A 25,935-nucleotide genomic window follows, 5' to 3' on the forward strand; every position below is an offset into this window, starting at 1 on the left:
CAAAGACACTCAGATCTCAGTACCTCGATGTTTCTTCAATCGATATCAATTATCTCCAGCGAGTTGAGCAGTATCCAGACAATTCTACTAACAAATTGTCACTATATCTCTATGGAATCGAAACGTAATCATTGTCTTTTTGTCGTTTACCCATTAAACCAACACATCCCATCCAGTTGCGGTTCTATATGATGAATTAAGCTGAGTTTTATTTATGTGAGGAATTGAATGGGGAAAGTACGACAACCGTTATAAATTATTAGAATTGCCCACACCACAAGTATAATACATGATAATATTATTTACGATCTTCTATATAATCTGTCGAACGTAAATGACAACGGATAATGAAGGCTTAAAGATAAAGATCTCACCATATTTTTTCACTTTAAAATTATGCGAGAACGGTTTATTATGGATAGGTTATGTAATAAAACCACATGATAATGTTTAATGTTTACTTAGTACAAAGTATCACATCGAAATTCGCAAACCGCGACTTATCACATTATGGAAAACATTTGGTATTTATTACTTTAATAAAAAAAAACATAATATTTTTTTTCGCAAATTATATAAAGAAAAAAAAATCAATCATTATATTCGCACCACAAATTCACAGTTAAACATATAAAACCGATTATTTATTACTTTTATATATAACAAATGTAAAAATAATGATTACAATATTAATATTTTTATTTGAGCCAACATTATGAGCTTATATATGATAGAAAAGAAATAATGGAAACGCTAATACGTATTAATAAAAAAAATATATTTGAATATAAACACAAATTTAATTTACACTTAATATTAAAGATATTATGTAAAATCGAATTTGAATCACCTTCATGAATATGAAAGATACTAATCGCTTCTAAAATATATAATATTAATATGTCTAATAATGCATTTTGTTAAGGTTACTTCAAATGACGTTCTTCAAATGACGACGAGACGTCAAATGACGTTTTCTGATCATTTAATATTTCATGAAACATCAAGGCTATTACCAATTGTGTAAATAAAAGAAATCATTTCAATAGCCCATGTGAACACGGTGCGTTAAAAGGATAGCCTTTTAGATTATAGCCCCGTATATTACAAAATCTACGGGCTATAATTCCGATTGTAGGGAAATACTGGTTCCACTTATAACGTAATAATTAATCAATTGATGTCAAATATACATAATTGTAATAGGTTTCTATAAGCATAATTTCATAATGAATATTTTTTTTATAAAACCATTATTTTTTATATTATTTTTTTTTAATAAAAATTACTTTGTAATTAAAATATGATTCAAAATTAGAATGTAAAAAAAAATATTTATTTCTTAGGTTTGCCATTTAAAAAAAAATATTTTAAATTAATTGTGGCAATGCACCACATTGCCAAAATGAATGCGGTGGTGATGACGGTACCTCAATAGCATACGGATAAAACTATCAATTCCATCGAAATAATTACAAGCTCATGTAAATAAAGATCCAAATATTAATTAAAATATAAGTGACCAAAATAAATTTACTATAATATAGATTTAAAAAGTCACACGACGTGTTTGGTCTTAAAATGATAGTAAGTAACAGCGTTGTCGCTTACTACTTAATGTTATTAAACTATTTGAGGTGTTGTGTAAACGTTTTGAAAGGGGGCGTTCTCTCCTTCCTGGAGCCAGTTGTCTGGTGAATAAGCGTTATCCTGCCTCTCGACGACATGAAATGTGTAAGCGTGGCGGCTTTTGTCCGATTTATTCTGGGCACTTTTATGGACAACGTGACCATGTATTAAAATACAGGTACCTGAAAAATTAAAAACAATTTTCTATTTACACATGTAGATACTAATATTCTTGGTTTTTTTAAAATATTTGATACTTGGTAGTGGGGGCTTATGTGGGATCGTTTCGGTAATTATCACTCACGGATCAGGTATTCTGCTGCCAAACAGCAATACTTAGTTTGTTGTGTTCCGGTTTGAAGGGCGAGTGACTCAGTCTAACTACAGGCACAAGGTACATAACATTTCAGTTCCCACGGCTGCTGTATTTGCGATGTAAGGAATAGTTAATATTCCACAGCAAAATTGACTATGGGTGATGGTGTTCACTTTTCTTTGTGTGGTCCATCTGCTAGTCCGACTACCTATTTAATAATTTAAAAAAAATGGAACAAATCGTTTTATTATTAAAACTTCAAAGGAATGTAGTTAGTAGGATTGTTAATCAATAATATGCTCCACAAAAGTTATAATTACAACTCAGTAATTAAATATTAATCCTTCGCCTTCACGGGGCTCGTAATATATCTTGGTTGAGCTTTGTAAGTGCCCACCTTTCGTTACCATTTATCAAATTTACATCAACAGCTGAACATCGATACACAAATATTTTTGTGTTGGGAATGATCTGTTCTTCTTAGCATAATGGACATAATCTTAGTTTCCACTATGGCGTACTGTCGGCGTAAGGACTCTTTTATCGAGTACGGTAAAGTTACTACACTATAAGGAGGCCCATGTTTTTGCCCACCCGCCCGCCGTGGAAATAAATAGTTAAGTGTAATAGTGTTGTATTATAAATAAACAAACTCTTAGCAGTGTATAATATAGCTGAGCTATTAGCAAATCTAAGGTTTGTTTATCTTTATTTCGACTTCCATTGGGATAGGCTATAGATGAATCAACTTTTCGTTCATTTCATTTTCACATTGTGTTTTAATGACATAATCCATAACGGTTGAAATCCCTTGATATTATTATATATATATACAGGGTTATTGGTAAAACGACGTATTCCCGTTAGGAGGTAATACTACCTACCCAGGTGGGCTTGCACAAAGTTGCACAAGTTTTAAGGCAACTCATCTCCGGCTGAATATATATATCTCGGTTAAAATTAATTAAAAGTTAAGTTGGGTTTTAACATAAACATATTCATACTTTTGACCATGAGATGAGTGCATTTCATGACCATTACAAGTGTACTATTATCGAAACTTCGGGAAAAAAGGCTACAGTCATCGTAATACTACAAATACGATATACAATATCTCAATGTAGGTATTTTCTACAAAATTTTTGTTTAAAAAAATAAAGCGACTCAAAGCTTCCTGTCAATAACCTGTTTTAAGTTATTAATTAATGACATATTACTTTGATGGTCTAAGTTAACTAAGATCGGAATAAGTGATTCCAAATACCTTTGCTAACCGGTACCGGTGTGAAACCAGATTGCGGATACACCGGCGCTCCTTTATCGTATATCAAAGCTTGTTTGGACTCCTTGTCGGGGTTGCGTATAAGTCTTCTATGGACTCCAGACTTGTGGGAGCCGCGTGCCATCCATAAGCAGCCATTTTGTATCGTTGCATCTTCAAGGGCAATCCAAAAACCGATTGGGGGAACCGGTTCACTGTACAAGTATGTCGCGTCTTGATGTGCTACAACTGTATGAAAATAATAATTTATCTTTAATAAACATTTAAAATAATCGTCTGTTATACAACACACAACTTAAACCAGTGGGTCTAACAGGATGCAATGTTGCTAAGGAATGTCTTATGGAATGTTGGGGAAGCAGTAACATTTCAATATTTACGTACTAAGGGTTGTAAATATTCGTCAAATTTGTTATTATGCAAATCAGTATTAAGGCTTCTGTTAATTAGCTGAATTAAAAACTGTTACAGTGTTTTTGAATGATCAGTGGGGTGGTACCACCTATAAATGGAGGAATATAATCAAATTAATCCGACGTTACGTATGTGTTTTATATTGCAATGTACTTTAAATTTCAAAAGAAAAATTAAAACGAAATATTATTGAAAAATATTTCTGAATTAATTATTTATTTTTTTAATAAAAAACATTCGCTCTATTAAATAAAACTTCAAGTGCTTTCGTACAAGTCTTTCAGATACCTCGTTAGTGAGCTATCGACGTCGCTCTGTAACATAAAGTTATAACAAGTTTTAATTTTGTTTCCCAGTTTCCGATATCGTCATAAATTATTTTCGAATCATGTATAAGCTCATTAAAATACTAATAACAATTTAAACTGAGATAGATTAGTGACAGCCGAGACGGCCCAGTGGTTAGAACGCGTGCATCTTAACCGATGATTTCGAGTTCAAACCCAGCACCACTGAATTTTCATGTGCTTCATTTGTGTTTACAATTCATCTCGTGCTCGGCGGTGAAGGAAGACATCGTGAGGAAACCCGCATGTGTCTAATTTCAACGAAATTCTTCCACATGTGTATTCCACCAACCCGCATTGGAGCAGCGTGGTGGAATATGCTCCATACCTTCTCCTCAAACGGGAGAGGAGGCCTTAGCCCAGCAGTGGGAAATTTACAGGCTGATTATTATTATGATTATGTATAGATTAGTGGACGAAACAGGGTCTAAACAAAAGTTTGTGGGTTCGATTTAAAGGCAACGAACGTTGAAACATAATTTTTTTATCGATACACTACCAAGCTGGCTTTGGACAGCTGATGTTGAGCTTTGTACTCATAACATTGTATATGAATTAACAAGATACATATATTGTCATACAATCAGTATGACATATGATATATGTTATGGTTATAATCAATTTGACTCGGACGGAGACGCTGGGAACAGCTTGTATTATATATATATCTTTGTATATAAGTTAAATAGATATAGTAGTTGTTGATGTTTAACAAATCGAAGAAATAAATCTTTTAGCTCAATAAAGATGTAATCATTCAAGCAGGCGGGCTTCGCGCTAAATTATCGGCATGCATTGGTGTGAGTGCTTGTACTTACAAGATGTCTTAGTGTGCGTGTGATGACTAATGTAAGAATAAAAACATAAAAAAATATTTTAAAAAAAAATGTATTTGTTAATAAAACGGATAATCGGTAATTTAATATTTAAAACCGAAACATTCCATTTATTATATCTTTAAAAATATATACCGTTATTTGTTAAATTTGACAGATTTGATTATTAGATTTTTGAAAGATTGTATGATCATACTGTAACCAATGTCTTCAGAATAACTTAGATAAGATTCGATAGTTCATTGGTATTGTTACTTCTTAAATACGACTAGCGAGGATAAGCTTATAACGCCAAATTTTGGTATTTAAGACATATAACAAAATACTGAAAATATTTTTAATTTTGCCAAAATTAATTCTAAAACTTTTGTTAAAAGTCACTTATAAATGAGACCTTATTCAAATAGTATTTATTAATTTTCAGGCAGTATACGTAGATAAAATAATTGCATTTTATTGACAATTTAATTTAATTGGTGGAAAAAAGTGAGTACTGAGTTTCCTGCTGGTTCAACTAACCATGATTTTTAATTAATCTGAATAGTCTAGTAAAATTACAGTTTGAAACAGAACTGAAGTTAATGGTACATATAAAAGGCGATCTTATTGTTAAGAGAGCGATCACTTCCAGACAACTTACAGATAAAGGTCAGTAACAAGGAAACTTATAAAGCAGGAATATGGTATATAGTTGATAAAATATATAGATATATTGTTGGAGAAATACATAGTTATTTCTTAGGAACTGGTAATCTGTTAAATCACAATAAAATTGATTCAAGTGTGTACCTTCCCCGCCTAAACCAGGATTTTTATAAATGTACATGCTTTGTACTACAGCGGGTTCCCTGAATCCGAGCTCTTGACAAATTGCTTTCACTCTATCGCTGTACGTATAGCATCTGAAGATGGGGTGCAGGAGATGAAGCGCGTGTCCTACCTGGAACACATGAACATGTAGAAATTACGAAACTTTCTGATTACAAAATATCATTAAAATAATATAATTAATCCAAGCGTTCCCGGATATGTTGTGTGGGCGGTACCTATCCAGACGGGCTTGCAAATAGCCGAACAAGTAAATTCACAATTTTGAACTGTATCATACTCTTTTAAATTAAAGTCGCCTACATTGCGAAAAGTCATTCTGTATAATATTTTTGCCTGCATTTATTTCCTCGATGTTGCAATTTTTTAATAAAAAAATTAAATTAATTATTTTTTGGATTTATTATTTGTATTTCAATCACCTTATTCAAAGATACACTGGGATCCACTTGAAGTTTTCCATCTGGTCCGACAGCCTGAGCTTCGAAGAAGAAGCTGATCTTGTCGTTGCTTTCCAAAAAATACTTGTCCTTCAGTTGCTGAAAAAAAAATTAACAGTAAATATCAATAATTATCTAAGCTTCATTGTATAAAATTAAAATGAACTATGTTTCGTTTTTTGTTACATTTGCCCGAATTTATTCAATATTTTCTAAAAATAGTTTAATCTTGTTAATTAGTTGTTAATTGATTTATTTACTGTAAATTTTTATATTAAATAAATATCAATCGTATCTTTAGTATTTGTTACAAATATATTAAGATTTTCATTTGTTTATTATTATACCTTACAAGAGAAATAAAAGCTTTCGAAAAAATTAACATTCAAATTGGAACGAAACATGACAAAAACTTGCTTGGTGCTGGCCCACTTGAATAGGATGAATTTGATTTTAATTTTGATTATGGTAACTGAGTACCCAAACGGCCGTAGACAAAGCCGCACCATGAGGAGGTAAATATTATGAAATTTATTTTAATTACGAAGATATTTTAAGACCATGCTGTTAAGTTTTGTCTCGGCGTAATATAGTATATTTGAATGTGCAAATAAAAACATAGTTCAATCTGAATATAATTTCATTATATAACGTCAACTTGTAGAACATTCATGAGTAAAATAGTCGAGTTCAGCATGATCCTGCTTATTGAATTGAAAGTGATTTTCTAAGATCTCAGTAGCGATCTCATTACATCAGGTCTCGTTACATACCTCTTAAAACGAAAAATAATGTTGGAATATGCTTATTTATTTACTAAATTTTTGCTATTTACGTCAACAACTTTATGCTAACGATCAAGTGTGGGCGTTGTAAGAAGGGACCCAGATGCGCTTATCCCAATACAGATGGGTATATATTAGGTCTAAATTAAAATTAATCTTTTGTTTTTAACAAAGCCTAGGTAGAACCTTAGTGGATCTTAAATGTTAAGCGCTTTACGAATCTATAGATCGAATCCTTGAAGGCCGATTGTTTTAAGTAGTAAAACTCTAATAAAAATAAATAAATAATTCCATTATAACTACATAAAAAAAAAGAATTTTAACTTTTTTGATCGACAGGTACATTTATTAAAATAAGAGTGTCTGCTTGTATTATTAAAATAAACGCTTTTTACTAAATGCATACACGGTACATATACCAAAAAAATATTTTTTACAATTTTTGTCCAGTTTGTTTGTTCCAGCTAAACTCTGTAACGGCCGGATCGATTTTAACGGGACTTTCACTGGCAGATAGCTGATGTAATAAGGAGTAACTAAGGCTTACTTTTATTTTATAATTATATATAAAATAAATATAAAGTCAGGCTGCAATGTCCAAATAATTTAAATTCAATCGCGCACGGAGTCGCTGTCACGGCTCGTAATAAATAACCTTTAAACTATTTGATAAGCTTGTTATTATATGAAAACATTTGTGTCATGAGATGTTAATAGTATCAATTAGAATTAATTTTAATAATGTAAATTTGCAAGGGCTTCTTAGTAGTGCCAACAGGACACCGATTATTTATAGTATAATATATCTTTATTGCCATACACTATAATAATAAATATTTATTTCATACTTGTTTGTCATTTTCTAAAGTTGAGAAGATGGTCTTGTCGTCGGAGTCAGGCGCTTGCTTAGTCAGCTCCAGCCCAGCAGCCAGCAGTTCATCACATTCCGCCGGCCGGAGAAAATCTTCCAACACGACGTAGCCATCCTCCTCCAACTAGAAAAAATTAAGTATCATAGTCTATTTATGTATTATATACTTACAAATATAAAATACCCTAGTTAATAAAACTCAAACAATGACTGACTGACTGCCTGATCATTCAGAATAGATTTTTTTAATTGGTTTTGTGGGAGATAAAAGTTTAAATGGAAGTTAGAAATATAAAAATCGGAAAAATATCTGTTCATAAATAAAAGATATTGATAAAAGTTACTAAAGAGGTTTAATAGAGGGATGAAAGTTTGTAAGAGTGTTCGTTATTTTTGAAGCTAGAATAATATAATTAAGTAAAGACAGTTTCAAAAGCGTTTTCGAGATTCGTTCTCTAAAGTTTGTATGGATGTTAGTCATATTTTAGTAAAAGAAAGTATTGTTATTCGCATTTAAATTACTGTTAATAAACAAAATTATCGCCTAATAAGAGACTTTATTACTGCATAAAGTATGAATGAAGGACTGAACAGTTTTGATTTAAAGGTCTTTTTATTTTTAGAAAATTTATCTCCTAAATAGAGCTTGTAAATTAGCGGATTTCTTGATATTTTCGCAGCGAGACCATGGTTTTTTTATGATATTGGTTGCAAACGGACAGGAGGCTCACCTGATGGAAAGTGACTACCACCGCCATGGACATCTGCAACACAAGAGGGCTAGTACATGCGTTGCCGGCCCTTAAGAAAGGTGTAAACTCTTTTTTTGAAAAAACGCCCGCGAAATCTGGTTACAAAGAGTGATTGTGCGATTCAAAAAATGCCTTAGAAATCGCGCTATTGTAGATTTTCGGACATCTCAGTGGTTCGTGTGGAACTTGGAATTTCACGAGATATGAAGCAGCCGGGATTAATCCAAACAATTTCTCGGAAAATTCCCCGTGAAAAATACGGTAGAAAATGCAGAGTGATCCAATATCTCTACGTAAAGCCAAAGGATCAAGCAGTTCGGAATGGGCTTGATCGTCGATAATTCGAGCCGCTCTGCGTTGGGTACGGTCAAACGTTATGGTAGTGCGAGTCCCGTTTTATTTTTTATTCGATCACGCGGAATAATAAAAAGGGATCAACACGTAAAAAGAGAGCACCCCAGAGCAAGCTTTTAAAAACCTCTATCAATTGAGGAAAATCGTAGGCTTCCTGATATAAGGTCGACGGGAAACCTAATTGGGCACACGGCAGCTATAAACAATTTATTCCGAGAAACAATATTATAAAATCTATATAGTTTATTAAAATTTGATGTTTACAACCGTAAATAAACCTGTGTCACAAAAAAGGTTTATCTTAAAGTTAATTCGTTTCCAAAGTGAAGCAAATCTCTTAATGGAGAGTCAAATTACTTCTCTTTTAAAATATATAAAAGTAAAATTGAAATACTGGTGTTTATGGAAGCGCGCGTCGGTGGTGTTCTATTTAAACATTTGGCAGATTTTCTGGCACAGTTTCTTTGTATCAGATCCTCAAGATGATTTTCCTTAACCGATCAAATTTTGACAGGTTAAGAACGTGATAATGAAGTGCTTGTCCGGATCCAACTATGAGTTCTAATTACTGGGCCAGCTGGATCATAAAAACAATTAATTTATTTTAAAGTAATAACTACTTTCTTGGTAATATGTATATAATCATAAATTCATTTCATAAGTGCAATATGAACATCTCTTCTAAACATTTTAACTACAAATTCCTTACGTGTATTTTATATAATATTTCGTACAAGCAGACAACTTAAAAATAAAGACTCAAAGTCCATAAAGGTCGCTCGATATTCTTGCTATTTCTAAATTCATATCGCGAACATACTTGTAAAGTGTATATTGCTATGAAGGTGAATAGCACCGGTGGCTAAAACTATTCTAACATTAAACAATAGCTAATGCAGCTTGTGTTAAAATACCTACAAAAATATTGATTTAAATTCAAACGCGATGGTATTGCTATAGACTTCTTCAAAAAACTATGCAAAGATCGAATAAATCCGATGATTGACACATATTAAGAAATACACGTTCATCACAATATTCGTTTGCGGCGGCCCCCGCGTGCGTAAGGGATTTGGGGGTATATTTTAAATGATATCGTATGGTAAGTGATGTAATATTTATTCTTTTAAGAATATATCTTTAATTTAATATTTTAAAAAGATCGACTGAGTAGTTAATACGCAAAAGCGTAAAAAGCAGACAAATTCACAAACTCATTTATATTTACGATGATGCAGTTAGTATATATATATATCATTGAATTTATATTAAAAATGTATTCATTTATGTAGTTTTAATCTGCAGGACAAGTTTCATAACGATTTTTTTTGTTTTTAAGGCATTTTTGTGGAATTTTTTTTAAAAAGAAATGAAATAATATCTTTTTCCGTCACGCATTTTTAAATTTGGACCGATAATTATTGTTTTAATATTGACAAATAACCAATGTTTATTCGTTTTTATAAATCAGAAGAAAAAAATAAACGTTTTTAAATAAATTTTTGAAGTTTTACTTATTTTGAAAAAATCTAAAAAACGTTATAACTCAAAAATGGTTCACTTTTGCATCATGCATATAGGGGTTAAAATTATCGCAAATAATCACCCCTATCACCTCCTAACGGCAATACGTCGAATTACCAATAACCCTGTATATATAAAAAAAAATATAAAATATACTAAAATGTCGTTTCAAAACTCATCAAAACTTTATGAAAATCAAATTGTGCAAGATCTTGTCAAAAAAAAAAAATTGTTATCCGTCATCTTGTAGCGACGATAATTTTTAATGAGTTACAATATTTATTATATTGGAGCTTGTTATCTTCTGTCAAAATACCCGAAAAAATGTTTGAGCTCATTGCGTTCAAACATCCTATCTGTCGTTTTTTGTAAGGAGGCAGCATTTGCAAGTCGTAAGTATTGGAATCACACTACATAAATAGACCGTTTACATTGTGTTCATATTTCAAATTTTCATTATTTCGCTATTCGTACAAAAGGCAAAGAAACCGATTGTCAGATATGCTTCAAACATTTGAAACTCCTACCACATGAAACTGAAAATTAAAACGTATACAAATCAAATCCGACCTTAAATCTTTCCTCTGCTGGTGACCGACGAAGGAATAGAATAATTAACGAACTGAATCCGCTACTTTGCACCTTTACTTTGGACCTTAGTGCTGGAAAATAATACGGAGAACTACTTTTAATATGAGATGCAGAACATCCATTATATTAACGAATCATATGTGAAGTTTCAACATTTCCATCGAGTAAGAGAATATTATATAATTTGAAACTCTTGCTGGAAGCATTGTTAATTGTCACTTTTAAAAACATATTGTTTCTAAATTCGAAATTGGAAAGCATTCATAATTTCAATATTTTTCATAAACTTTAGAAAAAAGAAGTTTTTACAGCCATCTCATTTTGTGTCCGCCCCCACGTGTTTGTTATTTAAGCTTAAACATTCGATATTTTTAGAAGCTTACTCCAATATTGAGCGATGCGGTGGTCACTCCGAGTAGGGGCGTTTAAAAAAAATGATGACTATAATATTCTGAAATTAAATCTTCATCAATTGATTTACATCTTATATTCTGTCGTCAAACAGTGACTAAGTATTTTTGTGTTTCGGTTTCAAGGGTGAGTGAACTACAGGCACAAGGGAGATATTAATTTAGTTTCCAAGGGTGGTGGCATATATGGCAACGTGAAGTCTTCCTGACCTATTTCAGAATGTGCACAAGCGTGTGCGCAAACTCAGGTGCACTCTCTATTCAATCACTCTCATAATCCGATTGGACGGCAAATCGGACACGATCTCAAAGAGTTCAGGCGGAGGACCATCGACTTTAAGTGCTTTCCGAGGGACTACACTTTCGATTCATACTTCCAACTTTCAGACTCCGGGAGGTAACTGAGAATCTTTCGAAAGAAAACCCAAAAACTCTACGGCCTTTCGGCAACGCACCTGCAACCCCCTGGTGTTGCAGATGTCCATGGGCGGTGGTAATCACTTTCCATCAGGTGAGCCTCCTGCGCGTTTGCCCCCTATAACATAAAAAAAAAAAATCCACTAGACCAACGAGGCAGTTGGCACTTTGACAATGTAATGAATGGTTATAATGTGGTGACCACATAGAATCACGTCTAGGTCAACATCCGCCTACAAATATTATAAAAATATTTTAATAGTTAGTAATAGTTATTACTAATAATAATATGACAAAGCAATTTCGTCAATAGTAACATAATGCATTAAGCTATGTTAGAGTCCAGTGTCCACATCGAAATTTCTCGAAATATGTATATATCCGCTTAAGAATGGACTGGACTGAAAAGCATCCAGGACGGCCCATGAATCTAGAATTCCACGAAGATAAACCCCTTCAAGGACACATTCCGATTCAATGAACATTTCGTCTGGAATCTACGACTTCTAATGGTGAGTCATATTTAAATTGAATAAGTGCACTAGATTTAAAATATGATATATATTAGACTTAACTGAAATTGTGTTGCTGTCTGGTATAAAAAAATAAATATGAAAGATGCCCAAAAGACACGGATAACATGTCTGTGGAGACGTAAATATAACAAATACATATGTATATAATTAATTGGAATTCGATCATGATCATTATTAGTAAAATTCAAAACTTTTTTGATATTTGTAAACTATAAAAATAAAACGATTTCGAAAATGAAACATCCGGATCGAACGATCGATTCCAGACCGGTTTAGATAAGAAATATGTTACTTTTTTTTAATATAAAATCTGTATGATTTTTACACATAATATGAACTAACTAACAACTGATAGTTCGGATATCGAATTATTTTATTTGATAAACATTTTCCTTTTTTTATACACACGACTTAGGAACAGTCTTTTATGCTCCCGAACTTATCTTCGATAAGCGTATTAAGCCCAGATATACGAGTAATTTAATAATTAATAAAGAACATATAAGTACCTACTTACATAAAATTAACATATTACGAGCTCGATGAACTACGTTGAGAGTGATAACAAAGTTACTAGAACCATTAGCCTTATGAATGTACGACGTCAAAGACTGCAACATCCGAGTAAAGAATTAACTATAAATAAATTAGCCATATCCATTAGTGCCGAAGCTAAAGAGCCGAAACAATATCAAAGAATGATTCGAAAATAGTAACATGAAATTGTATTAATTTAATCTAACCTTCCACTAAAAGCGTGGCTTGCGGAAGCTCTATTAATATAATGTTTAAATAGTAGAGACATTTACTATTTAATGAAATAAACTAAGTCAAGTGTCGTCTTGTTATAGAGGCGAACGTCTATATTATGTTTGCCAAGTCAGTTTTGACGTTCATTTACGTACATACCTTAAGTTTTATAAATAAATCCTCATTAATAAAGGCTTTAAACAATTGTATATAAAGTAAGAAATGAAATATAAAATTAATTTCTCCTGGAGACATTTACAAGCACCTGTAATAGTTATAAAATAAAAAGATTTAAACGTAAACTATCGTAGACTGATTATATATGTTTATTTTAAATTGATATAACTTTATTAACACGTGCAATTTTGCTCTTTATATATTATATAATGTTAATCGTACATAGAACACAATGCTTATTTACGAATATATATAGAACTCTAATTAGCTAACCAACCTGTTTCTCTAGGCGTAAAAGGATTTACATAATACTATACATACATATATTACGAATGAACATACGTGGTTTAATATATGTTCAATATAAATTACATCAATTCAAATAAACATGAATTGACTGTGATGTGGGAAAAACTAACGTATCAAAGTATTAATTAAAGTATTCTATTATCAATAAGCGGCTTTACAAATGCACGAATAAATTTTCATGAAATGATATCTGTCCGTTCATTATAATAATGAATTTTATGAGAAATATTACGAAATATTACATTAACGTTTTGGTGGATAATGATTGCAAAGTTAACCAATTGCGTAGTTCATCATTCATCTACGATTAAATCATGATGTATATTTACGTTTATGTCATTCTGTTATAGAAATATATATATCAAGCATAATCTGTGTTTCTAAGTTGCGTGAGAAAAAGATAAACAAACTATAATAAGCACAAATAAGCATAGACTAACAATAATTGAAATTCCCATAAATAAATTTATAGTATGTACCGACCAAGCACTAAATAGTTGCTCAATAAAATAATTTACAAACTTACGAGTATATTTCATAAAAAAAAAACTTTCATGCAATCAAAAGTACCTAGTTTAAAATTAGTCGTATGTTATTTATTTGGCCAAAACGTCATGAGTGTGTCAAAATTTGATTTAGAATTTGTTATTTATAGTTATCCGAAGTTAAGTAATAGTTTTCGTTTTTAAAGTCACCTAAAAAAATGATTTATTTTGTAACGCCTAACTGAACTAAACTATTAAGCCAATATACATAAAACTTGTACCAGAAGTAGCAGCTCATTTCGGAAAAGGTTTTAATATATCATATTACGATATAAGTCGTTATGCTTTGCAATCTACCGACGTTTCAATTAATGACAAGGGTAAATTTCGTGTTCTTTTATGGCCAAGACAGAGAGAGACAGTGAGAGATGCAAGTTCATAATAGTATATGTTTTATTTCAATTGGCCAATTAAATTTATTTAGTCCAAGGCACCCATAAATTTGTTTCATTCAAAAAATAATTGTGTCCATCTCCAAATTTAATTTATATATTAGTAATGCAAAGCTTCGATTTTCAAATAAATGTATCATCGATCTAAGTTTGTAGGTTTGTGTGTATACTTTAAAGAGCATTAAATTAATTCCCCGATTAAGCAAACGAATTATTGAAATGCATAATTTTAATAGAATGTTTCGCAACTATAAACGCACACCTGACGAAGCGAGCGCACTGCATAGTTCTCATATTTAGCCCTCAACAATTGTATGTTACGTATTGATTTGTCCTCACCGCTATCGAGCAAAATAGCCTGCGTAGGGTGGCCAGGGGGTATATCTACTAACATATAACGGTATCGATACGTTCCCGATTCTAGTCCGATTCCACTTCGACCGAACCGCAGCAGGGTCATTGTATCAGTACAGTAGGAAAACAGCTGAATGATAACTTTTCGATTCGATTGCGATATAGTGACAATTTGTTAGTAGAGTTGACGCCCTGGTGACCTTTAGCAGAACGTGTATGGTATGGTACGGCTTTATACAGAAGTGGCCGGCCAAATATTTACGAGTATAACCTGTTGAGATTTGGTTATGCTTCTTGTCAATATATTATTTACAGTGTAACGCAGTCGCACGCAGCTCTTGCAGAGCGACGTAATCATTAATATCTGAAATAATATATCCAGCTAAAATATTGTATGTTCGGCTTATTGGCATTCGCACTATGAAGTTTATTATTTCAGGAATTGTCGCTTACGTCATATAATCATTGAATGGGTGCAATATTTTTTATTAATCATTGAGCTAGTACAGTACGAATTCGGGTCGGGCGCTGCGGAATGCAAAATCATCAAACAATGCTACTACCTCAACATTTTAAGCATTGACCAATATTGGTGCCAAATAACGATCGTTTCCAAATAATTGGCTAATTTAAATTAAATTAAATTCAGGGCATGCTACCCTGACGAGTAATAATTTTTATCGCTTTGTCTCCAGTGGAAAATTGTCAATTTAGGTTATCCATTAGTGTTTTCCATTATCGTTAATAAAGCTTTTAAAAGCATTCATATTGCTGTCAAGGATTAAATTTTATACATGGAAAAATTGCTCTTGGATCCGATGAAGTCTCATGAACAGTTTTTTCACTAAGTAACTACTTTCATTATCTATATGGCGAAATGCCACTGATGCATACGAGATCAAAGAAACTGTAGGTCCGGTTTACTTGAATAGTTTTTTTATTGTTATATTTATATCTCATATGACACGTTGGCCGTCTCTGATGTATCTTTAATTTGGATATTTATTTTAGCGTGGCCGCATGCACTTTAACATGCAAGTTTTATAACCATAATTAAAATTTTATGACTTGTATTTTAGACGCTACTACGCTACTCACTATAAACTACCGTGTAATTTAAATTTTTGGATTAATAACGAACAAATATTTAATACAATTATAACACCTGTAATTTCAGTAGTTTAAAGTGATAAAATAAAATCACGTTTCATAATAATTCTCCAACAAATCTAGACGCGCGGTAGCGTGTCAGCCAAGTTCAAGTAACAGAACTGGCGATCAGCACCGTGTATAATATTACACGAACCATTTGAAGCCACTTTTGACCTCCTCATAATTCAAAAACTATTTGACATAAACGTGTCAAATTTGGCTCATATATTGAGATTATACAATATATTATCCTAAGTTATAAGAAGAAATTATATTTTATGTAGTTATAAATAAATTTCAGGAAGGACCATTGAACTTGGCACCCATTTAGATCTCACTTCTTTCGTCGTCGAAGTCAACAACCAAGGTATATATCATAATATTGGACTTGGCTCTCATTTTTACATTTATGTTTTTGATGGGATACATTTTTCAATAGCTTGCAATCATCCAATTCTTCCTCGTGACAGATAAAGAAGTATGTATATGTATTTCTTCCAGTCTTAAATAGTGTGCCAAATAAAATAGTATTAATTAAAGTTTAAAAAATTATTAAACAACTAATTATAAAAATAATTTTATAAGTACATAATAATGTAAAATAAATAGCTTCGATTGTAATCATTATATATAATAATGTGATATAATTAATTATGACATCCTATGACGTAACACCGCATTGGAGGCTAGGGCTAATCGCTAACACACCTAAACTGGTCACAAACGTTGGTTCAACGTGGAAATGCTGCAAGCATTCTTTCCGCTATTCCGCACGGTCATGATTTGTACAGTAACCATTTTTACGTTAATAATTCTTATCTAAATGAATAAATAAATTCAATCACTACAAATTAAGTCAGATACAAATTTATATAATATGAAGTGGTTTCCTTGAATATCACTGATTGCTAGTTAGGAAGCCAATTCAGTCTGAGATTGCATTTAATTTGTCGTTTGAAGAATACATACATTTATAAAGTACGGAATGAATACATTTCAACTCTGAATAGTATTTTCATTATGAGAAACATAATCCCCCTGACTTGCAGTGATTTGATCTTGAATAGTACAGAAATTCTATATAATGCAGCCGAGTACCTATTATGGAACATCTACGAATAAATCATAATTATTTCCTTTGAATGCTATTCCAATATTTCATCTCATTAATTTTCCTTGGCTTCCACGTGTCTTTCACTTTAAATTCTATACGGCTTTTTACATTCATATAAATTTATAATTTAATTATTGAATTTCTCTTGAAGTATTTTACTAACTTTTATTAAAAAATAAAAATCTCGATGAAAATAAGTGAAAAATAGTTTTTTTTTAAAACATTTGCCAGACTCTTGCCGGTTCTTATGTTTAAATTCTACATTAGAAACCAGCCGGTCTTATATTAAACCCAATCCCGTGAAATGTTTAAAAATGTGTGTAAGCACTTGATATGATATATTTTTTCACTGTTTTCGTTAACTATGTTCAAGTACTTTTCGTTCTCCTATTTTCGAGTACTTTCTGGTCGAAACATAAAAAAATCATACAGTATCTAGAATTATATGGGACTTACTAACACTACAGTTTTATAATAATATAAGTAGGTCACACGAAGAAGATTTTATATAACGATATAAAATTATTAAAAAAAAAAAATTTGTAGTTGCAAATACCTCTTTAAGAATACTGGCTGTACAGGGACATGTTGAACACTATAATATGTGATAAGCGAGTATCTAAACATGTAGGTAATTGTCAACCAATTTAATACGGTTAAAAATATTGCTGTGGATATTTTAAAATGTTTTGAGAAAAATAAAAATATCGCAACGCAAACAAAAACCTAACGAACGCGGAACGGTGAACACAGCGATCGGTCCGCCTGCATGTGTCAATACTGCAAGTCTCTCGTTTTGTTTCGCCAACGTTAATTGAAACATATTGTCTAAACTACTGAATCGAATAGCAGTGCACACGTTTATTTTTTATTCACATTTATTTTTAAATGTTACAGAAATGATTACCTACTTATGTCCATACTGAAACCATGAACTCGAATATTGTGAAAGTTACGTATCAACCAGATTAGTAATTTTTTTTTGTATTATTTTGGGGAGGCCGACCTTTAATGGGCTTTAAATGGTCAGGTTTGTTGAGTTATTAAGTTTGACGACCCAATATGGCCGACCATTTAAATCAATCGTATAATTACTCGGGAAGCTTGTCCTTGACACTGATCAATTTTGGTAGTTACTATATAAAGCTATATATAATGAACAGAGCTAGAAGCGGTTTATATTTGTATGGAAGGATAATGAATAACATGCATTCCATAATTTCATCAGAGCAGTCGTTTCATCAAAGCGCGACGCAGGGAATTGCATTGAAGTAACTCTCAACTAAGATTAATTTTCAAGCGAAGAGGAGATCAGAAGCCGCATGATTGTATCGTCATTTCAATATAACATCTTATGCAATTCGAGCGAATAAGGTATCGGATCCTTGAAATGTCTTTACAAATGAGTGGAAATGGTTCCACTTTAATAGAAATTTTCAAGGAAATGTCGCGTCTCATATTGAGTTTACAATTACGAAGTTTTCCTTTGAAGGTATTATATATATATGTAATATGTATTGCATCTAGCAATCTCCTAGCAATCTCTAACATCCATTGTATTTGCTGAAGCGCCTTCGTAGTCATGTATGTGATTACGAAGGCGTTGTAGCAAGATGTAATTTGCATCTCAGGTAGTTAATTTGTTTCGTTCTATTGATAACACGATCCTTAGAATAAGGTCAGGTTCCTTAACAGACAAATTGTACTGTGGAAATATATTTTTATTGTGTCATGATTTTCGTGGTCCGTACCTTACTGACCGTATTACTCTATATAAATCGTATTAAAATAGTATTTATATGGAGTTATATATCATAAATACTATTTTTAAAAATGAATTTCGTATTTTTTCAGTCGCGTCTTGTGTCATATGTTTAAAAAATTCAGTCACATGATTATTTCACGCTTTAAATAGTAGATATTGTTCGAGCCGAGATCGCGCAGTGGTTAGAACGCGTGCATCTTAACCGATGATTTCGGGTTCAAAACCAGGCAAACACCACTGCATTTTCATGTGCTTAATTTGTGTTTATAATTCATCTCGTGCTCAGCGGTGAAGGAAAGCATCGTGAGGAAACCTGTGTATTGCACCAACCCGCTTTGGAGCAGCGTCGTGGAATCTGCTCGTAAACCTTCTCCTCAAAGGGAGAGGAGGCCTTAGCCCAGCAGTGGGAAATTTACAGGCTGTTAATGTAAAAATCTAATTATAGTAATTGTTCAAAAATTTCGAGAAAATGTCCATTAAGTCAATGCTTTGATGCAATTAACTCCAGGTAAGAGCACCGGCAATAAAATATAAAATAATATTTATTTAAAAAACTTCATGAACCAAAATAATCGTTTAGTTCGAACAAAGGCGGACTTAATGCCTGGAGGCACTCTCTGCCGGTTAACCTTTATTCAAAACACAAATAAACGAATGCGCTACTACAATTAAAAAACAATACACAAATAAATCATACAAACGATATAAAAAACATCTAGTGGGAGCTAGTCAGAGGGGAAAAAATTAATTATTAAATAAGAAACCCTATAAATGAACTTTAAATTTCTATAAAGAATCTACAAAAGCGGAAAATAAAAGAACTAAAATATAATTAATTTTCTTGCAGATGACGTCAAAAAGTGAGCTTAAAAGAAAACCTTCCTGATAACCACAAGGAGCTTGTAAAGTCTAACAGAGTTAACAGATAATGAACTACTACACAAATAAAGTTATTTATATATAATTATATAAGCAAATTGTTATATATATTGCACGTTTAGAATTCGCAAATTACGGATCAAATAATACGATTAGAATAGAGCTCAAAAAGGCACGGACACGGGTCATATAAATGTGTAGATTGGCGTATCGTGTTGATATAATCACAATCAGTTTAAAAGAAAAGAAATAAATGTTAAAAAAGATACGTAAACTTGCCTCTGAAAATAATTTTTCGCAGGTCAATTATAAAAATACAACCGAATATTAGGTATAAATCGAAAAACATGATTTTATTCCGAAATCTTTTAACTTATAAGTGTATATTCTCGTACTATGGTTATAGTCCACCATTAATTTAAAAAACAATTTCTAATCTATAGTAAACTAGTGTTAACTCAAAAAAAGATACTTTCATCAGATCTTTAAGCATTTTGCTACAAAATGACATTTGACACTATATATTGCTCAAATCATTTTGCTCAGACAATTTTAATGATGGTTCAAAATGTTAGATGACGTGTCCAGAACTTTAGCGTCGTACATTGACTAATAATGTTAGTTACTTCATGACAGACACGTGCTTTAGACACTAGACTAAAAAATTTGCTATAGATCAATTTGATTCATTAAAAGCAAGTAACATAATATTCTCTAGATATTCGCGTTCACGTTGTTTGCTTAAAACCGCGCGTTAATTGAAAACAATTTGAATAGTCTTAACTGACTTTCAACTAACATTAAGCAATAAAATTTTCAACAAAACCTTACCGTATTTGTAATAATTTTGACTTAGTTATGAATTAGTTGTTGAAATGTTAATCAACTACATTTGAATCGTAAGTTCTCGCCTATATATTACCGCTCGCTAAACAACCGGCGGGTTTTTAATTAAAAGTCGATTGGGCGGCAGTTTTCGCCGAACATAGTTTAAATCGTTGCAATGTGCAGACATATGTATATTTCTTCATTCAATTTAACAACGCAGAAAACTATCGAGTGATCAATTCAGTCATCAAGTTAGAGTGATCACGTTAGACAGGGCTCATAACATAAGCAGCCTGTAATTTTCCCCCTGCTGGGCTAAGGCCTCCTCTCTATCGTATGATAACTTGGTTCAAAATTGTGTAACATCTTTGGACTACGTCGTGTCATATCAACATAAAAACTTTTTTATGGCCTAATTAGTCATTACGAGATTTAAATTAGATATGAAATCTTCTACTGAATTGTCAAAGTCTGTCATTGTCATATATTTTCTTGCAATATCTTGCAATCTTAGAATAGAAACGCTTGTAATATTATTCGGCCGTTATTTTAAGTGACGGTTAATGTTATGACGTGACGTGTGATGAGTGGTTCCATCGGCACCGGGAAGTGGTGGTGATTCCTTGGCCTGCAAAAGCGGCGGATATACCCTATCGAAAATCTATGGGGTTTGATGGTGCAACGGTGGATAAATAATAACGATAGAACCAAAGCAGCTGTCGTAGAACATTGCCCAAGTGTCTGGAAGGGCTTCAGAGGAATCGAAATATACTCTCGCCTTGTTGGATCAATGCGACAGCGACTACAAGCTGTGGTCGATACGAATGGCGGATACACTCGTTTTTAATAAAATATATAAGATTTGTTTAAATGAATAAATTTTACCATAATTACTATTTATTTTTGCTATTTTATTTACTACTTCCGTCCTGTGGTATCACCCGCATTCCCGAGAGATTTTATGTTTTTCTGGGATAAAAAGTATCCTATATGTTATTCCAGTACATATTCTATCTGTGTGCCAAATTTTATCCAAATCCGTTCAGTAATTTTTACGTGAAAGAGTAACAAACATCCATCCTAGAAAAATCAGCCAGATCCATACACACAAACTTTCGCTTTCGCGTTTATAATATTAGTAAGAAGTAGGATTACAACTATGCACTCTCTTTTATGAGAGACAAGACAATGTTCTAATCTCCGATGTTACACGAGCATTCACGAAGGGAAACCTCATAGGGTTTCGTGAAAAGTTATTTGTAATTATCATCCCGATTGACGGCGACCGACGCTCAACTGAAATAATTAGAGGCTTACTAATGCGAGTATATATTATTTTACTCTATCTTATTATTATTATAGCTTTTAAACGCTATTTTACTCTTTGCTAGATGCGACTTATTATGACATTGCGACGCAATAAGTCATACTCAATCGGTAAAGCAGGTTATCGCTCATACTGAGCACACGAAAATAGATCTTAAGGTGACGAACCTTTTCTTACCCCGACTGTACACAGTTAAGACAAGGCGAAATAACTACTAATAATTGAGTTGTGACGCACTGCGAAATAAACTAATTAAATATGTCATTTGTATTAAAATAATATATATAGTTTATATTTGCATGAACACGAATCGACTCGAACTTGTATGAATATAAAAAAGGCCGATCTATTAATGTCGCAGTCACCATTGTCCTCGACTACATAATTGAGGCAATACTACAGTTATTTATTTATAACAAAGACAAACTTAGAGCTTTTTTATAAGAAGTAACTCGAAAAGTCGACGTAGAAATATATCGTCGGAAACTAGAATTCGAGATTAATACATTAATTATAATATTTAAACTACCTAATCTATCATGTCGCCATAAGTCGTTTTACAAAATTTTACAATCGGATCGAACGTACTGTGTCAAATTTATTTCAAATATAACAGTTTATTGGTCCGTTATCGGAAATCTGGGCGAGTTTAAATATCGCAGAATTCTGTTTAGACACTTTAAACAATAACATTATTTTTTACACGTTGGAAATGAATGCGTTAAACGTCATCAGACATTTGAACATGAAAACATTAATTTGTTTTGATAATAATATCGAAAAGAACATAGGAGAGGACTATGTTTTATTCGATAGATGGAATAAAATTAGAAACTCATTAAATTCTAATTAATAGGTAAGGTAATAGCCGAGATGGCCCAGTGGTTAGAACGCGTACATCTTAACCGATGATTTCGGGTTCAAACCAAGGCAGACGCTACTGAATTTTCATGTGCTTAATTTTTGTTTATAATTCATCTCGTGCTTGGCGGTGAAGGAAAACATCGCGAGGAAACCTGCATGTGTCTAATTTCAACGAAATTCTGCCTCATGTGTATTCCACCAACCCGCATTGGAGCAGCGTGGTGGAATACGCTCCAAACCTTCTCCTCAAACGGAGAGGAGGCCTTAGCCCAGCAGTGGGAAATTTACAGGCTGTTAATGTAATGTATGTAATAGGCAAGTTGTGACTTATTTTGATGAAAATGAATTTTTATTATAAGCAATCATTGTTCGATCGTGAACTTTAAACACATCTGTTTTATTGTTCAAAAAAGACTCGGCGTATTTCGGGTCACTCACCTCCATACTTAAAATATATTTTGTTAGTCGCGTAACAACTTAAAAAGAAGACTATAGTTTTTTCCTCTCTGGACAGGATTAAATTGTATGTTGTTTCTGAGGTCCACATTATATAAATTTTGCGATAAAAACATGTGGTATACTTATATACTATGTAACTGCGCATTTGTCTCTTGTGGCAATGGGTACTTGAAACCAAAAAGAGTTCGTAAAAAGTAAAAGGAATTTATTTCGTTTATATTTTTTGATAATAAATTAAAACGCAGATTGAATAGCGGACTCGAGCTTGAATTAAAATATAAACGATATAAGATATAAACAATTAAAAAATCATAGTTAGATCATTTGTTTAGGTACTTAATAATTTACCTATCGAGTTCACTTCAGCGATAAAGTTGATAACATTTTGTGACATGTACTATCTCAATAGTTATTTTTATTAACAAAAATAATTCCATTTGGTACTAGATGATTAAATCAAACACAAAAATAAAGGGTATATTTATACACGCACTTATTCATAAATATTAAATATTTAAGTGTTAGTAGATCAAAGATTAAATGGTACAGATGTTAAAACATATGAATACAAAAAAGTATAAATTATTTTCAATACACGGCTATGCGCAGACGCATCCCAAATAGATAAACCAGCAAGGCTAAGTTCAAGGAACGCTTGCCAAAACATTCGCTAAGCGCTAATAAAGACTATGAACTAAAATATTCACCTGGTTCCGTAGAGTGTGACGCATTTCTATATATGTTTCTGAAAAATCCAAGCAACCGTCGCAAACAGAAAGCGGCACACAACTGATCGGAGTCAAAATATTCTGGACCGTATAGCCGCTTCACATTTTTAAAATACGATGTATAAATAAAGTGTTACTCATACATCGCTGGCTAAATACCGGGATGATGAGTGAACGAACGTCGTCAGTTTTCCGTGGACGTGACGTAGCGTGATTATTCTCGTAGGAGATCGAAGCGTTGGTTGCGTCTGCGCTTATTACTCAATGACGCAGCAAGGGGCGGGGGCGCGTTTGACACCATCTGTACGCGAATGAATCAAGCACAAACAAAGCAAATGAGACTTTATGTCAATAGTCACAAAGCTTAAAATATTGAAATTAGTGTATTAACAAATATGGAACTGAGTAATCGTTGAAATGTTTATACTGTATTAATTTTACGGAGATATTGGTGAGTAGCACGCCTTTATATTATCTTTGTTTGGAGTGTTCGATAATATGTTAGAAGTTGTTAAACTTCCACTGTTAAAAATATAATTAAATTAAATTTAAGTTACCTACTCCACTAGCTATGTTTGTCCTGCCTTTGTTTATATACCTACTAGTTGTTGCCCGCAGCTTTGGGCATTGGTCGTCAGCATAAAATGTCCTTTTTTCAAGCTTGCTTCTTATCAAATTCGATGCAGTAGTTTAACCGTAAAAGAGCAACTGACAGACAGAGTTTCTTTCACTTTATAATATTAGTATAGAAGTATAGATTGTTATGGGGTTTGATTGAATAGAATAGACGTCGAATTGTCATAATCTCATAGCAATTTATAACACTGTGGGTACTATAATAAACTCCATTAAATTTGACAACTTTCCTGGAGACCAAACGGCCTTAAGTCTATTAACCTCAAACAGATACCAACATTGATTTCTATATAACATGTATATTTGCAATGCTAATGTGTAATTATCCACATAGAATTATATTCAACTGTATATCCTGATTATTACTGCTGAGTCTACCGGCATAGACCCTACTCTAATAGCCTTCTGGCATACTGTCAAATATCTAATCAAAGGCAATAAAATTTAGACACAGACGATTTTACTCTCAATTACTAATTATTATTATTCCTAGCAATGTGATACTTTGTTTAGATCAAATCTTGAAAGATAAATAAGAACCCTTCTTAATGTATCTAGAAGATTTACATGTTAACTCAGTTTCAATGAAATTACAACTTTATGATAGTATACATATATTGATTCATGATGAAAAAACAGTTTTTTTTATTTGTTAACAATTCTCAATCATGTATACATGCAAGCTGTGGGGCTGGTCTGTGAAGACAAATTATAAACTCATCGCAAAAAAAAATTGGCAATTTTCAGAAACTGATATGCAATATTGACTATTATAATAATAATATTTGAAGAATACACGAAACAAAATAGAGTATCTCGGTTGATTTTAAATACATATTTCAAAAGTAGGTTCGTATAGAATGTTCGTAACAAAAGATCTATATATATATATAGGGAACAAGGTGGTATTTAAATCGAAACCTTTGACATAAATCCCTCTAAGGCTTTCACAGAATTCTAACTTTAGTTCAACGTACATGGAATACCTTACTCGCTACCTTGAGTATACAATCATATAAATATTTATCAACGAACATCACTTAGGTTGTTCTTATAAACCGGCAATGGTAGCTTGATGACTTCTTTATAACGGCAGAACTTCCACAGATTATATATAAATAAATGTATGTCTGTTAACGTGATGAACTTCGGAACGAATTGACTAATTTAAAAATCATGACAAATAATATAAAATTACCTCGGTTTCAGTATATCCTTATAATTACAGAGAGATAAGTTAATTACACGATCTTATTACTTGCAAACAAATGCTCGAAAAAAATATTAGTCATTCTAAAAACATAATAATCACCTTAAACAAGAT

At 32.2% G+C, this 25,935-nt stretch overlaps 1 protein-coding gene across 1 annotated transcript; it reads right to left on the reverse strand.

Moving 5' to 3' along the window:
• Nucleotides 1–1,370: 1,370 nt before the first annotated feature.
• LOC113404141 (phytanoyl-CoA dioxygenase domain-containing protein 1) lies at nucleotides 1,371–24,092 on the reverse strand. The gene is made up of 6 exons (XM_026644921.2): nucleotides 23,955–24,092; nucleotides 7,726–7,872; nucleotides 6,075–6,191; nucleotides 5,614–5,764; nucleotides 3,210–3,455; nucleotides 1,371–1,811 (listed from the first exon to the last, which is right to left on the reverse strand). Exons 1-6 carry the CDS (start codon nucleotides 23,976–23,978, stop codon nucleotides 1,624–1,626), a joined length of 873 nt encoding a protein of 290 aa, XP_026500706.2. The 5' UTR covers nucleotides 23,979–24,092; the 3' UTR covers nucleotides 1,371–1,623.
• Between the last annotated feature and the right edge of the window lie 1,843 nt (nucleotides 24,093–25,935).

The sequence above is a fragment of the Vanessa tameamea genome, chromosome Z, assembly GCF_037043105.1.
Source record: "Vanessa tameamea isolate UH-Manoa-2023 chromosome Z, ilVanTame1 primary haplotype, whole genome shotgun sequence".
Taxonomy (NCBI): Eukaryota; Metazoa; Arthropoda; class Insecta; order Lepidoptera; family Nymphalidae; genus Vanessa; species Vanessa tameamea.

Coding starts and splice junctions, on each gene's coding strand:
- LOC113404141 (XM_026644921.2), bottom strand. CDS start 23,978: ATGCGTCACACTCTACGGAACCAG. Junction 6,192..7,725: donor CTTTAGAAAATGACAAACAA/GTATGAAATAAA, acceptor TTTTTTTTTCAG/CAACTGAAGGACAAGTATTT. Junction 1,812..3,209: donor ACCGGTACCGGTTAGCAAAG/GTATTTGGAATC, acceptor TTAATTTTTCAG/GTACCTGTATTTTAATACAT.